The 18,769-nt window shown below is 41.9% G+C and overlaps 1 protein-coding gene across 4 annotated transcripts in view; it reads left to right on the top strand.

Annotated features, from left to right (window-relative positions):
- Window positions 1-18,769, top strand: part of LOC134219980 (uncharacterized) — a 36,598-nt gene that overhangs the window by 4,721 nt on the left and 13,108 nt on the right. The window contains exon 3 of one of the 4 annotated variants that reach the window (XM_062698901.1): window positions 9,485-10,046. The exons of 2 other annotated variants lie outside the window; for them this stretch is intronic. In XM_062698901.1, the coding sequence (XP_062554885.1) occupies window positions 9,485-9,943 (459 nt within the window). In that variant the 3' untranslated portion in view covers window positions 9,944-10,046. Of the gene's footprint in view, window positions 1-9,484; window positions 10,047-11,031; window positions 11,080-18,769 lie in introns of those variants that run through there. One more of the 4 variants, XM_062698903.1, reaches the window with a different exon arrangement.

The following is an 18,769-nucleotide window of genomic DNA, read 5'->3' as shown; positions in this document are numbered from 1 at the left end:
CTTTGCCAAGATTGTTACTTGCCGAATAAACTCTGCCACTGAAAGCGATCTTGGACCTACTTCACCACTGAAAAAAATTTGCCATTTTTCAATTTTGATGCGTAAGTTATTACTATAATGGAGCGGCGGTGGCGTTTGAATTTGATTGTTAGGTATTCTGGGAGACATTCTATCATTTCGGTTCTGCACCTGCTCAACTTGGTGAGCTAATGGTACATTATTTACAGTAGTGTTTGTAGCCACGTTATGTGTTGGATTTCGTAAAATTGAAGAAAAACTTGGTGTAGGATAACTGGCACATTCGTCCATATAATTTTTTACAGCCTCACCTATTGTGTTTTTGATGAAATCTTTAAGCTCAGTCGTCAATAGACTGGAAATTTGATGAAGGTTATTTGGTTCTTGTGTTGGGTTCCGTTGGACATCTATTTGTGGATTCGATTTCCTAGTTGCCTCTGTTCTAGCCATGTCAATTTCCCCTTGTACGACTACATTTGTTTTTTCAAACTGATTTAGTACATCATTTCTACGGGTTTCATACACATTATTACCTGGAGATGATGTTACATGTGGTTGTGTGAATGAAGTGTTCGGTGTTACGTGGGGTGTCGGTTGATTGAAACTAATCATTGGGTTAAGCTGGAATTCTTGTGCTGTAGGGTTCAATGGCAATGTTTGACTGCGAAGATTGTCGTTCGAACTCGAACCTTGATTTAGTTGAATATAGCCTTGTGCTTCGCTTATGCTGAAATATGTTTCCAATAGCAGACTGATTTTTTCTAAAAATATTTGTTTTGATTTTTGGTCGTTCGTCGGTGCTCTATCTATTCGATTTCCTAACGAAATTAATTTAGACCGTAGTCGCGAAGTAACCTGCCTTTGAAGTTCGGAGTTGATTGTCGTAATGCTTTGCAAGATAAACGGAATTTCTTCCTCAAGAGAGACGTTAGAATTATAATTTCTAGGATTTTTCCGGTCTTCCTTCAAGAGCAAACGTAATTCTCGTCGCTTTACTTCAATTGAGCCGTTCGTATGCGCGCCGCGAATCGCGAGTTCGTAGTCAACTTCACTTTCATCGAGATCGTCCGCGTAATAGTCAAAGTGAGCCATTCTGACAGGCGAGCTAAACTGAATTGTATTATGTAACAAAAAAAATTTTCTAGTGCTTGCTAACTTGTGAGTATTTGAGATGAAAAACTAAACGAAACGTATAAACAAACCAAAATAACTAGAATTTTACAAAAGTGAATCGTAGATGAGCTTTTGAGTTGGGCGCCAGTTTTGTAACGAAATGTCACCCTGGTTTAGGCCAAACGGAACGATACCAAAAAAACGCAAGAATATGTATTGCCTCGACCAAGGTTGCTTCGTTACAACTATGACAACCTTTGTAGTGCGCTAGCGATTATCGCAACAAACTAACTGGAAATTACCAAAAAACTATCGCAAGTGCAACTACCCTTCGGTTGCGATCGGCTTAACACCTTCCCTGCTACATAGAAAAACGTTTCCCACTTCAGCGCCAACACACTCAAGGAGTATGATGTGAGAACGCACGGTTTTGTAGCTTGCCCTATGCACCTGATGTTCGCGACGCCAATAAGGCGATGGCGGCCTTTCCTCCGCGTGGTTCGGCTTTCGGTACTCGCTGCCTTTTCTGTTTCCAATAAAGAAACCTTCGTTTGAAGGATAATTCTTCAAACGGTTTTCACCTATTATTACCTAGCCACAAGCCACAATTCACTTGTTTTTCTTGCCTACCTGATTTTCTAATTTGATCAGCCTTTATAATTTTTCCACTTAGTCACTCTCTTCACTCTGAACTACCACTTTCAACGACGACCAAAGTTAAAAAGAATAGATTGATCTGTCAAACTAAGGAGGAAACCTTCCAAAACTGGAAGGGCCTCATCGGATCGTGCATCACTTGTTACTTGGTGATGAGCTGGATTACTGATAAACAAGTGTATAACAGTTTATTTACGCTGGGCGGCAGCCACTCGCGCGAGAAAGGTACTTGCCTAGCGTAGCGTTAGAAATCTAACGCAGCTAAACTGACGCGTAATGTGTCACTGTGCGCTTGTTGCTTTCGCGCGAGCACACAGGTTATTGCCAATAGCTGTTACATTCTGTCTGCTTCAACTGTCTTCGCAAAGGACATGGTTCCAGAGAGTGCTTATCGACAAAATCATGCCAGAAATGTCAGAAACGACATAATTCGCAACTCCACCCTTTGAAGTTTAGACAACAAGTCCCAATACGGCGGTACGATTCATCAGAACCATAATACCGCATTAGGAAAACACTAGTAGACAAGGTGATGCGATTTCTCTACATAGTAATGCACAATGCGTCAAACTGAAAATGCTACATCAAATGGAGCGTATATCTCAACAGATCTAACAAATGGTCGCAGTGATTGAAATACCCAACAGAGAGAAAAAAAATCCGATGGTTTGTGTACAAGACACGACCGCAAGGTAGACGTTGGACAACGTAGGGGTATTATTGGAACACAATACGCATTGTAGTTCAAATTATACCCGCGCTCATGATTCTGCTACGGACGGCAACTTTCTGGCGTTGCCAAGCGGTCATTTTCAAATTAAAATAAAATTTGTCTCGCCTCAATCTTCTTTTATATGCATTAATGTTCGTGAGAAAAACCGACTAATTTCGAGCAATGCACCTTTCGAATCACTGGCAGCTTACGATGCTATCTGGTGATCGCTATCTGGTCCGAAAAGGCGCAACGGATCCTAAGCTTTTCTTTGCACTCATCAAAGCGTTCATGTAATGTTTTGATCCAAGCCCGACGGTGGACCTCGTGTGTTCTTGTCCTGGGAGGAGTGTTGAGAATCATCCTCAGGAACTTGTTTTGCACTCGTTGAAGTTTCAGATGATGAGTTTTCGCACAGTTCTCCCAGACCAGCATGCCGTATTCGATCACAGGGAGGATGATTTGCTTGTAGACAGCAAGATTATTCTTCAGGGACAATGATGACCGAAGGTTGATCAAAGGGTACAGTAGTTTCAACAAAACGTTACACTTCGTCACCGTCTTGTCAACCTGTTGGCGGAAAATAAGCTTACTGTCGAGTCGAGAGTTAAGCCAAGGTAGTCGGCCTCGTTGGCCCATTCCATAGTCGTGCCATTGAGCATGATTTTACTGTCCTCAGCAGGAACATGTTTAGCGGATTTAGAGTGGAGGAAACTGAAGACCTGAGTCTTCGCCGCGTTGATACAGATCTTCCAGCTGGTGAGGTACTCTGTTAGGGCATCCAGCCCTCGTTGAAGTTTTGCCACTAGTGCTCTGATCACTCTACCGTTGTAAACGATGGAGGTGTCATCTGCGAACAGAGACAGAATGCCGCTTTCTGGAGGTTCTGGCATGTCGGAGGTGAAAAGATTGAAAAGCAGGGGCCCACGGCAATGTTGTCCGCATTGGAACTCGCTCCGCTGATTGAGACCCGGAATGTCCTTGCCGACATGTTGTTGTTGATGATTTTCAACAGGCAGCTGGGAAGATTGTAGCATTGTAGTTTATACATCAGGCCATCATTAAATACATTGTCGAATGGCTTCTCGACATCGAGTAAGGCCATGGCGGATGTTTTAGAGACAGACTTATTCCGTCTGAGGACGTTGGTAACTCGGGTCAGTTGGTGTACGGTTGATCGACCGCGTCGGAAACCAAACTGTTCCTCGAGCAAGATGTTGTGGTGTTCGGCAGACTCAAGTAACCGGCTGTGAATCGCTTTTTCAAACAGCTTGGATAACCCTGACAGAAGACTGATGGGACGATAAGGAAGGTTCCTTCCCAGGATTACAGATGAGGTTGACTTTTGCTGACCTCCAGGACGATGGAAAGTAGCTGAGCCGGAGACACTGATTAAAGATCAGCGAAAGGTGTTCGAAGAACGGAGCACTCATATGTTTGAGTTGTAGCTTCAGGATGCTGTCGAAACCTGATGCCTTAATGCTTTCGATGAGTTGATATAGTCCGTCGATTCGCCAGATGAGATCTCCAACTCCTCCGAGAAGTCGCTGGGAATAATATGGATGTTGTTGGCATGCTCATTAACGGCTGCTTCGTGTGGACTAACGATGTTCTGTCCAAGATTGTGTGAGCTAACCAAGTGACGACCTATTTCAGAAACCTTCTCTGCAGGAGTTATCAAGCGATCCTTAGAGCCATTGCTGTCTAGTGGGATCAAAGGTGAAATGGGTCGAGGCTTAGATTTTAGAATTTTTGTTAGCTTCCAGGACGGCTGAGCACAGTCTGGGTCCTGGGAGCACGCGGATCTGATTGGAAAAATCACTTTTTCTGAGGTCCACCATTCTGACCTGGATAATTTTGGTCATGCGATTGCACCGGGTCTTGAACGCAGGCAGCCCAATACGTTGGTACTGCCTGCGAGTGACATTTCGCAGACGGATCAAATCATTGGTGAGTATATCAATGTTTAGGGTGCTAACCAGTTGAGCAGTTGGCACATGTTGTTCGCGGGCCTGGGAGATCACCTCTTGGATGGAGTGGAGCTGGTCGTCGATTTCCTCCGGTGAGACCGGATGTCGCTGGTAGTTGATGTTTTCGTTCACACACCTTTGGAACCGTCTCCATTCGACACGATGGTAGTTTCGCCGGAACTGCTAATGCCGATCGACCGAGGAGCCCACTTCCGCCACCACCGGGTTGTGATATGAACTGAGCTCCTGGTAGACGACCGGCTGGGAGATGTGGTCGTTCATGTTTGTGATGTACAAGTCGATTGTGGAATGGACGCCGGACCGACTCAGCCGAGTGGGGGAATCCGGGCTCAGGATCGTATAGTGACCTTCCTCCATGTCGTTGCTCAATATGGTTCCGTTTCGATTGCAGCGACTGTTGCCCCAGGCTTGGTGCTTGGCATTCAGGTCGCCGGCAATGATGTACTGTCCTTGTTTCCGCGTTAGCTTGACGATGTCCCTCCGAAGGGCGGCCGATGAACCATCACCAGCTTTAGCTTGAGTTGGGCAGTACGCCGCGATGAGTGTGATTGTGCCGACGGAGGCAGTTACTTCGACACCTATGGCCTCGATGAAGCTCAGCTGGAAGCTTGGCAGCAGGCGACTGTTGATGTTATATCGAAGTGCGATGGCCACACTACCTGCCCTGGTCGGCCGGTAGAGTTGCACGATTCGGAAGTCCGGTATGTGAACGCTCACCTCCGGTTTTAGGTGCGTTTCAGTGATGAACGCCACACGTTGATCTCCTTCTCGTCGAGGAAATCAGCCAGTTCGATGCTTTTGCTTTTAAGCGAGCAAGCGTTCCAGTTGACCAGGCCCACCTTAGTAGCCATTTTCAATAATGAACATGCCAAGAGTGAAGACCTGGTCGAAACGGGTTTTGCAGCAGCGCAGCCGAGTGGCGAGCTGCGCGAAAATCGGCATCAGTTGCTCCGTAGTGTAGAGCGGAACAGATTCTTCCGGTGGGACGGCTTCGTTCTTCGACTGCCAACGGAACCCAGGAGGAGGAAGCGGGGGCCATTCGCTGGTGGATTGTGCCGACGATGCTGGAGCTTGGGTCGATGCAGCTGCCGTTGCCAGTCGCTTGTGCGGTTGTAGCGGTGGGAGCATTGGAATCACACGACGGGAAGCCGGAATGGCTGGAAACTTCACCTCCTTGATTACAGGAACACGGTTCTTCTTCGGAATTGTCCTGGTGGAAGCCTTTTTCCGGATTTCCAGGAACTCGGCTTGATTTTGGCAGCCTTTTATGGCCCGATGATTGTCGCCACAGTTAGCACACTTGGGATCGGCCACTTTCATTTTGTCACACTCGTCAGTCGGATGGGGCTCGCCACACTTGTTGCAGCGCGGCTTCATGCCGCAGTTCCTGGTGCCGTGCCCGAAATTGAAGCAGTTGGTGCATTGCGTGACGTCGCGCTGCACTGGCCGATATTGCTCCCAGTCAACAACGGTGTAATTTATAACGCCAACCAGCTTCAGGTCCTTCCAGGTAGTGGAGCCGTGCTCCAGATGGATCACGTAAAGCTGGTCGCGATATCTTCTCGCCTTGTCGTGACGAACGATCTTGTGCACGGCTAATAGCTTCAGTCCGCAACTTTCAAGCTCTGCTTTGAGCTCTTCTTCCTTCATGTCGTGGAGCCCTCCCAGCAAAGTCTTGAGCGGCTTCGTGCCGGGGTGGTCATGAGTGTAGTACTCATACTTGTGGACCTCGAGGAACTCCACGACGGATTGATGATGGTTCTTGTTTGCCGGCATCACCTTCACGCCCTCGCTGCAGAGCCGAAAAGTACATTTCAGCCCCTTAGCGATCAGCTGGCGAATTTTTGGGCGTAAGTCCGGCGGATCGCCCTTCACAAACACGGGCGGGCACTTCTCCTTCCGCTCCGGTTGCACCTGCGATTGCTGCTTCTTCCTCTATTTCGGCGGGTTGCAAGCGTCATCAAGCAGCAAAGGCGAGAACACGTTGCTCTGCAAAAGCTGCTTGGAGGGGTTACCCGCGCCTCTAAGAGCAGTGCGCTTAGGCACTTTTCCCGCGACCGAATCGGCCATCGAGTCTCCCATGATGGGTCCGGGAGAAAATAACGCCAACGCGAAGAAGCAAGGACGTAAACAGCGAACGAACGAGAAAAACACTTGGAAAAAATGCACGAGCAAAAAGCACGTCCGTACGTGCTGCCGTCTAGAGATGAAAACCCGAAACCCGACCCGAACCCGAACCCGACGGGTTCGGGTCGGGTTCGGGTTTGGAAAATTGAAACAATGTCGGGTTCGGGTCGGGTACGGGTTTGTGAGATTATAAAATGTCGGGTCTGGGTCGGGTACGAGATTGAGAAATAAAGTATTGAATATTTTTTTATTCGTTTCTGGTAATTTTAAGGCTTGTTCGTTGTTTGGGCCTATACCCTTTTGAGTGTAAAGAGAAAAATAAAATATCTAGTTTGTGTTTTCCGCCAAAAAATTAATTCGGGTCCAGCTCGGGTTTAAGACTGCAAAAACTGTCGGGTACGGGTCGGGTTCGGGTTTGATAAGATTTTTCATTTCGGGTTCGGGTCGGGTCCGGGTTTGGAAGGAATTTGTAAATCGGGTTCGGGTCGGGTTCGGGTTTACAAAATGTGAAACCCGACCATCTCTACTGCCGTCCCGAACTTTCTTTCAAAGAGTGTTATGGCTTCAAATAATATTTGCACCCATACCGATAACAAAGAGGCGGGACTAATGGGCTTACATTATTGATTACAAGAAAGGTACTTTCACGCGCGCGCGAGCCATTGTGTTCGAGATGTCGCGAAGAGCGGAGAGTGACCCCAGCATAGTTATCGGTGATGATCGTCGGCGAGTTGTTGCACCGTTATCCATTCAACTTAACCCCTTAATCCTTAAATATAATGATGGTCCTGAAAAAAGTCGATACAATTCCACTTATGTGCCTCACTAACAGCAACCACTGGACCACGCAACCGTCATCCGATGATTCGGACGTTGATTGCCATATCCACCGAAAATGTTGATTGGAACACGGGATGAACATTGGATGAACGGGATTGATTAATTCTGACTTTTTTATCGGGTTAGGGAAGAAATAACATTTTCAATAGTTTAACGTTGATAATCAATAGTATCGATGGAATTGCCAAATTGAATTGATTGATCAGAAAATCTCGAAAATTCATCGAAAGATAAAGACGCTATTAGCGTTTGAAATCTCTCCTAATTTCGTGACGGTCTAGAATTTGGAAATTTACATCATGTATCCGAGTCTTCCACTTAAACGTAGCTTACGTTAAAATATCTATTTGGTATCCGGCGGATCATGCGCTCGTATTGCGCCTTGCTCCGGTCGAGACAAGTGCGATCTTCCATAGCTTGCAGTAGGCATCAAGCAAGTAAGTACAGAGTGCTGCGCGTCATTTCGTTCGTCCAAAATGCGATCCTCCACAGTTTGCATATGCCGTTTGGCATGCATGGTGAGGAGTGTTCATGCTCGGTTCATAGACACTTCGAACGATCTGGTATCGTTGTGCTTTGTGTGGTCGAGAAGTAAATCAAATGATATGCATTTGATCGTGTTCCTGCTCGGTGTGCAGGTAGTAATAGTTTGTTCTGCTTTATGCGACCGAATCATAGTTAGATAAAATCGTTGTGTAAAAAAAAAGACACGGTCGCATCCCTTATCAGAGTGATTCCAGATCCAACGATGCCTACCGCTTAACTGGTTATCTTTTCTGTGGTTTTCGTGGAGACGCAGAGGTAAACACGGTCTTCAATTGCAAAAAAAACTCCTACTAATATTCCTTCCCCCTTCTTAACTGACTACAAAGACGATTCCAGTGCCGTTATTGATCATTTGAAATTATGAAACACTGAAACTTGCACACTGAGAATGCTTGACCAATCCCAGTCAATTATTTCATTCAGTTAATTATTTGTGAAATTTTACTGATTCTGGTCAATCACGAAGTAGCAACCATAGATATGTGTAATCAGCTAAAGCTAAGCCTACACGGAAGTAAAGGTCAAGTACTCACTGGATTTTTTGCATTTTACTCACTCACTGGAAGAAGCCCACGCAAGGGCGGATTTGAGCGAAATGAACCATAACCGTGAGTTGTTTTCTGGTTCCGTGTAGTTTTTTCGGGCTTCCTTGAACAAACATTCTGGTTTCACTTAGTCAGCTTGAAGAACTAACAATTTAGATACGATTCAAAATCGACAAAAATGCAAATGTTGCAGGTACGCGATCATGGGCAGTAAAGCTGACATCGATTTTTTTCTAAACACTAATCACAACAACCATATGAATGACCTAACAGTGGCCTTAATCCGGGCCCACTTAATGCAAAGCCTTGATGTCATGTTCAACGATATCAGCTCATTTATAATTTGTTCTCTATTTAAATGTATTTAGACAAAGTCATACATCATGTATGAATTGCGTGTGATTTAATAATAAAGATCATATAATTTACAATAAAACGACTGCCAGACGCATAGTTTGGATTAGTCCGTAACTAGTAATTAACGACATACAATGAAGTTTGCTTCCAGTCTGGTCCTGCTATTCATGAGCTTTTTGGTTGCATCAGGGGCGGTAAGTTCATTTTTATTGTCTTTATTAACGAGGTTTTCGGCCCTAGACCGGTTCACCTCATGAGATTCGGTAAGTTCATTACCCAAACAGCATATTGGCAGCTCTTCTGTTGTAAGCATGCCCACCCCTCTCCCGCAAATAATTTATTCCTCAAATTGCGTTCTGAGATTAGAAAAATAAGTGCAAGTTAGACATGGTTCGATGAAAGATCGCATATGGTTCTAAAGGTGTATCTCCATACTTGGCCAATGCTCGGATTGCAACTCACATTTGCGATAGTGTTCTGAATAACCAGTGTAGCTCATGTTATACAATGCGTGTGCCTAAGTGTCATATTCGGAAACTAAATCACAAATGTACTAACCTAAAATTGTTAACTTCTAGATGTACGATGCGGTCATCGATGCGTTTGAGCCGGATCCCGACATAGATAAAGATTACATTGTTCTGGACACCATTCGCGTGACACGCAAGCAACGGAACTCCTACGTCATTGCCGGATCATTTGACATCCGTCAAAACTGGGGCAACCAGAACATTGTCTACTACACGATCAAGAAAGCCGATGACCGAGCACCGCCGGTGGTGTCGGGAAGAAACGGGTTTTGCGATGTTTTCAACATGGACGACGAGGTAGTTAAACAAATTCGTGCTTCGTCTGATCTCCCACCGCAGAAAATTTGTCCATTGCCGAAGGGAAAATACAACGTCACTAACTTTGAGATAACGGAGCGAATGCTGCCATTAATGCTGCCGAAGGGTCAGTACGTGCTGCATGCCAAGATGGACACTCCCGAAGGTACGCAGATCATTTCCTACAAGGTATATGCAACCATCAATTGAAGACGTCAAAAAGCATCATAGATTTTGATTATAAATAGTTGCACTTGGTTTATAAGAAGTGGCCCATTGCCAAAATTTTACTTGAAAAACTAAAATAAAACGAAAAACAATGTTCTCAACTTGTGCTTCTTTTCAAGTCAATTCCATTTGAACTTAAATTAAAATAAAACAGCCCTCCAAATTGAAGTTATAGGATAACGGTACCAATAGTGGAGGTATTAGTAGATCCAGAAAAGAAAATGTTTTTTAAAAATTGATAATTATGGGAAATTTACTGCTTTATTATCTTAATCATTAGATTAACTAATAAATTTGCTAACAAAAATTAAATAGATGTCATTCAACATAAACAATTACCAAATATTGCTTGCACCACTGTTCCTTTAGTGGCGGTAAAAATGGGTCCTATAGTGGTGTTATCCATTGGTTTCTTATGAGACTCACCACTATTGGTACAGTTGCACCACTATTATAGGTGCAAGGGAGTCAATTTTGTTAAGGAAAATCATTGTTTTCAATAGTTTTTCAAGCGAAATCTTAAGGTAAGTTGCATTTAACAGGATATTAAAGCACGACGCATCAATAGAGATAGGCGTTCAGATCCGGAACCGTTAAAATGATCCGGATCTTTGAAGTGAGTGAATGATTCGAGGCTCACTTTTTGAAAGATCCGGTTCACCAGATCAGTAAATTATCTAACCTTTTGTAAGGGAATGGCAAAATTAAATGTTTATTGTAGGTTCTCTATACATTTTTTTGTCTTTATTTGAGTGGTTTTCTGCCCTAGGCTGACTCACCTTTACACCTTTATTCTCTATACATGGTTTATACGCTTGTGAGCGAAAGAGGAGTGAAATTATTATTTATATTGGGAACGACCAGGGTAGATAACAAATAATCCCTCTGTTTTGGCTTTTCTGGTCATAGAATTATTATTTGTACGGGTTAGAAGTGTGGTCCTGAATGACAACCGTTTCACCATTTTGCATTCTCCTTACATTTTGATCTAAAGATCCGATGCGTATGAAAGATGCGGATCATTAGACTGAATGAACCAGATCTGATCCGCTCACCGAAGTGATACGTTTTGCCCATCTTTAGCATCAACAGAAACCATCGTAAAGTCTATAAATATGGTAAATCTCATTAAAATCTCATTAGAAGTAGTAGTTAAAGTAGTTAAGAACGTAACGTAACGCTTGTTATCTATTCGCAACGATTTTTGGTGATCCTGTTTTCGGCTATTTTTTATCAAGTTTTCCACGTTCATTCGGTTACACTGTGCCTGGAAAACCTTGAAACATTACTCCTAAACGGAACACGACTGAAGGCTAAGCTGTTTCTACGCTAACCGAAGTGCAATTGTGATTTGAAAATTATTTTCATCCCAGCAGAATCCATCCCAAAATCGAAGTAAGTACCAAAAACAACAAAGGTAATAGTGCTATCGTGGTGGCGTTACATCTTCACACTCATTCCCGTGATCTAGTCACTCAGTCGATTAGTATACTAAATCACCCGGTTTGTTTTGCTCTGTGCATTCCCACGCCCGAAACGGTGTTGTTGTTTCGATTAGAGCAGCAGGTCCTGGTGCGTTCGGCAGTCTAAAAAAACATTACAGTTGACGCGCGTGACAACGGCTTTGATGGAGGTCCATTCAGTGCGCATCTACACGATTCATTTGCGGCGGTGAAAATTGGATAGAAAAGTGTGTCTTGATGCGATCGGTGGTATCAAAAGCCGAAGCATTAAATCGACGTGCATGCTCTGGTTCAACGACGGCTTGAGTGAAGGCAAAGCGTAACGATAAGGGAGGATTTTTAGGAACACGCTGTACACACTTGGACACAAGGTGGATTTATACTGCCTACACGATATCACTTTATTTTGGTTGTCGTAGGGAAATACATTTTGGGGTGTATTTTCTTTGGATAGAAGATAATTTGTAAACATGGACGCATGCAAGGCGTGCGCTAGGAATTTTGTGCGGTCTGATAGGATTGTTTTGTGCAGTGGGTCGTGTGGAAGGATTTTTCATCCTGGCTGTGTTGGTCTGAATGCTACAAACTTCAAAGCATGGGCAGCGAATGTTGGTTTGCTTTGGTTTTGTGTGTTGGTCAGTTTGGCGAAAATCTGAAAACGCTGAATGGGCTAATGTCAATCTCCGCATCAGTCAGACGTGACTCAAACTTTTCAACGAGATTGTTCAACAGTTCGCGATGTCGGGTCCGGCAATGCACGATCCTACTGAATTTCACACCAGTATCGATCGTTTCAACCTCGATCAGTCGCTACGGTCTAATGCTGCCAACAACACACTTGCAGACTTGGGAGATCTAGATGTAACTCTGGATAATGATGATAGTAACAATCGTGAATTGAATGTACCGCCGAATGCTGCCGACGTCATGTTGCCTGTCGTCTCAACTACGGGAACGAATGTTGAAGTAACCACGAGAACTATCAATACTGCCACCGTTTCCTCCTTCGCTGCCTCCTCTGTCACCACTTCTAGCATCAATCCCGTCGCTACTGTCATCGCTCCATCCACCGCTGCTACCACCTACGCCACTGTCGCCTCAGGATCTAACGCTGTTGCTGCTGTTTCGAATCGTGTTCCAACTAACAGTAGGCTTGAATTTCACCCGCTCTATTGCACCGCCATCAAATCAAGATCGCCGACTGTAAGTGGTAAATAGACTGCCTCTACCAGTGCGTCAGACACCAAACGTAGAACTGATGAAATCGTTCTACGTCACACCTTTTCACATCGAACAAACGGAAGATGATATCATCGAGTATCTGCGAGAAACCATCAACGTCGACCGTTCTACGCTAAATTGTGTTAAGCTAGTGCCACGAAATAAGGATATTAACGAACTATCATTCGTATCATTTAAACTCTCTGTTTCTGAAGACCTTGTCGCTGTAAATAACGATCCGTTTTTTTGGCCAGAAGGTGTAGAAATTCGCGAGTTTCAGCCAAAAAACGTGAGCGTACCAAGCCGGCTAGTTCCGAAATGATTAGCGTAAGTAATGCACTTCGTAATACCAATGCACAAACTGATTCAAATACTTCTTTAGCTCCTTTGTTGTTCGATGCGCCTATATACGAATCGAAAATTAAGCTCCATTCACTCGATTATTTGAAAATGAAAACTATTGTGGAGAAACATTCTAATCTATATATATATAAATGAAATGGTCTGTGTTCGTATCCGCATAACTCGAAAACGGCTGGATGGATTTACTTCATTCTTTCGGCAAATATGTTCGTTATCGTTTCCGACGGGTTTATATGATATTTCCTTATAAGAAAATCACGAGTTAGGTTGAGGAAACCGTCAAAAACCAAAATTTAGATTCGTATGGAAATTTCACATGGGGATTCACAACGCGCATTTTCGCCTACTATGCAGGACAACGTCTGCCGGGTCGACTAGTCTATATATATAAAAATGAAATGGTCTGTGTTCGTATCCGCATAACTCGAAAACGGCTGGATGGATTTTCTTCATTTCTTCAGCAGATATGTTCGTTACCGTTTCCGACGGGTTTATATGACATTTCCTCATGCGAAAATTACACTTAAGGTTGTGCAAATCGTGAAAAACTAAAATTAGGATTCGTATGGAAATTTCACATGGGCATTTTCGCCTACTACGCAGGACAACGTCTGCCGGGTCGACTAGTCTATATAATAAAAATGAAATGGTCTGTGTTCGTATCCGCATAACTCGAAAATGGTTGGAAGGATTTTATTCATTCCCTAAGCAGATATTTTCGTTATAGTTTCCGACGGGTTTATATGATATTTCCTCAGTCGAAAATCATTAGTGAAGTTGAGTAAATCGTGAAAAACTAAAATAAAGAATCGTATGGGAATTTCGAATGGGCAGTTCGCAAGGCGCATTTTCGCCTACTATGCAGGACAACGTCTGCCGGGTCAACTAGTAATTTTATAAAAATAGCACTCCATAATGCAAGGAGTTTAAATAGCAACATTGAAAACTATCGCTCATTAGTAGTAAATTCAAAACTAGATGTTTTATCTGTAGTGGAAACCTGGCTCAAACCTTCTAATACCAGTGAAGCGAACTTCTTTTTTTTACGATGTATTGTTCACGCTCAAATGTTAATAATCACCGTTCCACGATGTGTTGAGCAGTCTATGCCGAAGGCGCGGCACTGGTCTTTCGGTTTTTCTAGTTCAAACACTCAACTACGGTTAGAATAAAACTTTATTATTTATGTATCACTTGTTTGTACAATTATAAACTTCTTTTACATTTTAGCACTTATTTATTACAATTATTACAATTAACACTTTTCGTATAATTATGAACTCGAATATTTTCCTTTTTACAAACTTTTGCACTATTTACCGTATGACAATGTCTTTTCCAGAGATACTAACACTTTTTGTTTATCGATACTTATTCTGAGACTCTAACACCGATTTTCGATTTTACCGCGACGGACTATTTAACTGTTCACATATGTTTTTTCAAAAAGTTAATTAATTTAAACATAGATCTTGATTCGTGCGCTAGTCGAGGTGTCTAAGGGACAACCCTGATTCAATTGGAGTCTTCGTTAGGCCGGCTAGGGAAACCTAGAAAGCGCCAAATTCCAATAAAGGTGCTGCTGAATATTTGGGACTGACCCCGAGCTTGGAAAAGCGCACGGTATTTATAGTCAATCCGAGTTCTGAATTTCATAATGATTTCATGAGTTGCATCAGACTGGACTTTGGACCCCACGAAAGGTCCGAGAATCCTTAAATAACGTAACCATTTTCCTCATCCCACATTTATCTGTTCAGACTATGTGGTTTTAATTTCAACTTCGTAAATATCCTCAATTTTTTTAGCATCCATTCATTACCCAACTTTGCATTCTATATGGATGCTCCCTAAAGTTCTCTTGCACGAAATGCTTAATCAGCTTACATATTTGAAAAATCCATAAATTCCGAAACATCTTCCTTTTTATTCCAAATTTTTACAATAGTTATTTAATTTCTTGTCATAAATTAGCTAATTCAACCTTAATATTGGACTTCCATACTTTACGAAACTTTGCCCGCTTTTTTGGATGTCCCCTTTGAAATTCTCTTGGAAAAATTCTGTTCTCTTTCCACTCTCTAAAACTCTCTTATTTCGAACACACATTCAAGTGGCTACTTCAATTTACTAATGTATTAATTCATATATCTTTTGTATAAAATGACTGGGCTTTGAATTAAATTCCCCTTTCCCTAAAGAATCATTACCCCTTCGGGTCGGCTCTTCCTTTTCCGAATCACTCAGACCCCAATATCAATATTTCCTTTCAAGTTCATATTGGTAAGAACAAAATCATGTTCTCTCTGTTTTTCATACTGGGCAACAAACCCCTTTATATCAATACACCTGTATACGTGTATGTAGACTCTTATTGTCTCTATCATTTTGGCTAAGTTATTATTCCGCGCTCCTCACCCAAACAAATTCTTTCCTTAGTGTCCTATACATATGCGCCAATGCATCATCATCAATGACGATCGCAACCATGTACCGCTATATCGTACACTGTCCAATATGTGAGCACGTTTGAACATGTCAATCCACCGCGCTCCAGTTAAGTAAATCTGACTAAGCTGTTTTCGACGGTTTCGCCAAACCGTGATAAGGGTATGCGATATTTCACATAACTTTTAAATTGATGAAAACATTTTTAATTTATGTTGATTGCTTAAATTACTTTGCGTTGAGTAATTGAATATATTCGGCCTTGTTTTTACAATATCTCACTGCCATCAGTATTTAAAATTGTTTTAGGAAGGTGTCGGCACATAAGGCTGTGCACCAGCATGTCAGTAGAGCTTGAGGGCTACAAGATTATCAGATCTGATCGTCAAAATAGGAAAAAAATCAAGAGGAGGTGGAGTCGCCTTTTATTTGAGGAAAAACATCAAATACTCTGTAATCACAAAATCTGAAAAAGAAAGCGAAATTGACTATTTGTTTATCAAATTAAAACAGGCTAACTTAGTCTGTGGAGTCGTGTATAAGCCCCCAGACGTTGCAATAACGAAACTCGATGCAATTTTTAGCATTGTTTCTGAAATTGCAGCTACAGAACCCAACATTCTGATGACAGGCGATTTTAACATAAATTTGAAGATGGAAAATTCTAACAATACATTGAAACTGATCGAGTTTTTGAAGACAGTATCATTCAAGCTAATTCCCACTCATCCAACTTGCCACAGGCCCGGTTCTGCATCAACCATTGATATATTTACAGGTAATTGCACTCAGAACTTGAACAACGTTTATCAATCGTCTGTGGGTGGAATCAGTGATCACGATTTCATTTGCATTGATTACAAATTTAAGTTTCCTAAAACTTGTGCTGATGTTTACTGGACACATGATTATCACAAAATAGATCAATCCTCTTTCTTGGCAGATTTGCGCTGCGTAGATTTTGATGCTGTACTCAACTATGCAGAGATTAATGTGAAACTAAAATGCTTCAATGATCTATTTTTCGCCATTCTTGATGAGCATGCCCCGCTCAGGAAAAAAACGGTCAAATATCCAAGCACTCCTTGGATCAACACTCGTATCCATCGATTGATTAAAAATCGGTCCAAAGCTTATGAATGTTGGAAACACGATAGAGAGAGTCAGAGTAAATGGAGAAATTTCACCTGTCTTCGCAACTTAACAAATCGAGAGGTCAAACGTACGAAACGAGAATATTTCTCCTCCCAACTAAACGCTGACCTTCCTGCTAAGCAACTTTGGAAAAACAATAAACGATTAGGCTTAAAACAAACAAATAATAATATAGGTGGAAGGGATGTTGATGCAGATACCCTCAACTCATTCTTTGTTGCTCACTACACACCAGCGTAAATGAAACATTGCCTGCAGCGACCCAACGATATAATCGCGGCGACTAGTTGTCGCCGTCGCGGCGAAGGAATCGCTTAGGTCTGGAAGAGCCTTAATTTCCACTTAGATCAATTTTCCATAAAATTAATTAAGTCGTATCTATCCGACCGAATGCAATACGTTGATTTCAACAACCATCAATCCGAACTGATTCATGTCCTACGTGGGGTGCCACAAGGTTCAATTCTTGGACCTTTAAATCTGTCATATTGTAGATTTCATCTATATGCAGATGACTGTCAATTATACATATCAGGAGTGCCTGATACAATATCTGAAACGGTAAATCGAAATAATTCTGACATTCAGAGTATCTTGCTATGGTGCGATAATAACGGACTGATACTCAACGGAAGAAAAACTCAAACGATTATTTTTCACAATAAACGTGCCGTTCTTGTTAATGTACCATCAATAAGAGTGGGTAACGATATCATTGAATATTCTAATGTAGTCATAAATTTTGGGTTAATGATGGATTGTAACTTAAACTGGACATCCCAGGTTAATGCCGTTTGCAGTCAAATTTATAATGCCTTACATTCGCTTGTCTTACTGAGACATTGTACTCCCTAACATATCCGGGTTCAATTGGTTAGGTCTCTCTTAGTTCCATTGTTTGATTATGGAGATATTTTGTTTAGCCTTGTAACTAAGAAAAATTCAAGAAAACTTAACCATGTGTTCAATGCAGTCACTAGATACCCAGTCAACATTTTGGTACCTATATCTCTTGATATAGGTTATTATATAAGAACCAACTTAATCGTATATAATGCACAGATTGGCTATATACGTACCAAAGTGGAAGCGATATAGGTACATACGAGTTTTTTTATACGATTTTTTCTGACATAATGAGAACAGTATTACGATTATACATAAAAATATGAAAAATTAAAAAAAATCTTACCAGCACCAAGTCTCGAACATGCGATCTTTGGATTTGCAGGCGGATACTCTACCACTGCACCATACTGCAGATCTTGAACTGATTCGGATTTTTGTCCAACATAAACTACACAATTTATATCTTTACAACTGCTTGAAACTTCAACAAGCCGTTTGGACTGAAGTGGTTTCGATTGTATTACGATTCACATAGGCATTCATTCGCACTCATATAGGATATTGCAAGGAGTATAAGTCATTACGAGTTTTTATTCACACAATTACGATTGATTTTCACTACGGTAAAAACTATCGTATACGATGCATTCAATACAACATCCTTTGACAATAATCTGACAAAGTTTGATATACAATGCGATTCAGATTTTTGATGGACGCAAATGCGACTTTATTTGCTGTTTGTTATACGATATGTGGTTTACTGGGTATAGTGTATAGTCATTGGTATTAGATGTTGCATAGTAGTATAAGCTTTGAAAATCAGTAGATGATTATTTGTGTTACTATATGGAGTTTGTTAATAAATAAATAAATAAATAAATAAATAAATAAATAAATAAAACCCCACTACCTCCACTAAGGTACGGTTACCCTAGTCAAAAAATGTATTGCTCCAGAACGAGTTTTAAATTCACAGTTCTTCAATTTTGTCAACTCATCAACAATCAGAGATGGGGAGAACATTCGACAGACTTTCTACAGTAACAGGCTGTGGTTCATTTCTTCTACCGGAATTGCGTTTGCCACCATGGCCACTTCGCAGGTTAGTGTTTAAAATTACTTCTAACGTTATGTATCAATGTGATTATCGAAAATGGTGTTTTCGCCCATTGCAAACAAACTACGAAATAAAATTAGAATCGGACTCAATCAAATTCTCCAATATTCGTATAACCTCTCCGTCTCGTGGCACGGTCGCATTACACATCACATGATGTCAAACTCGACTTTTATTTTGTTTTAACTG

This window comes from Armigeres subalbatus, chromosome 3 (genome assembly GCF_024139115.2).
Source record: "Armigeres subalbatus isolate Guangzhou_Male chromosome 3, GZ_Asu_2, whole genome shotgun sequence".
NCBI lineage: Eukaryota > Metazoa > Arthropoda > Insecta > Diptera > Culicidae > Armigeres > Armigeres subalbatus.
This window is presented reverse-complemented; position numbering and strand designations above follow the sequence as displayed.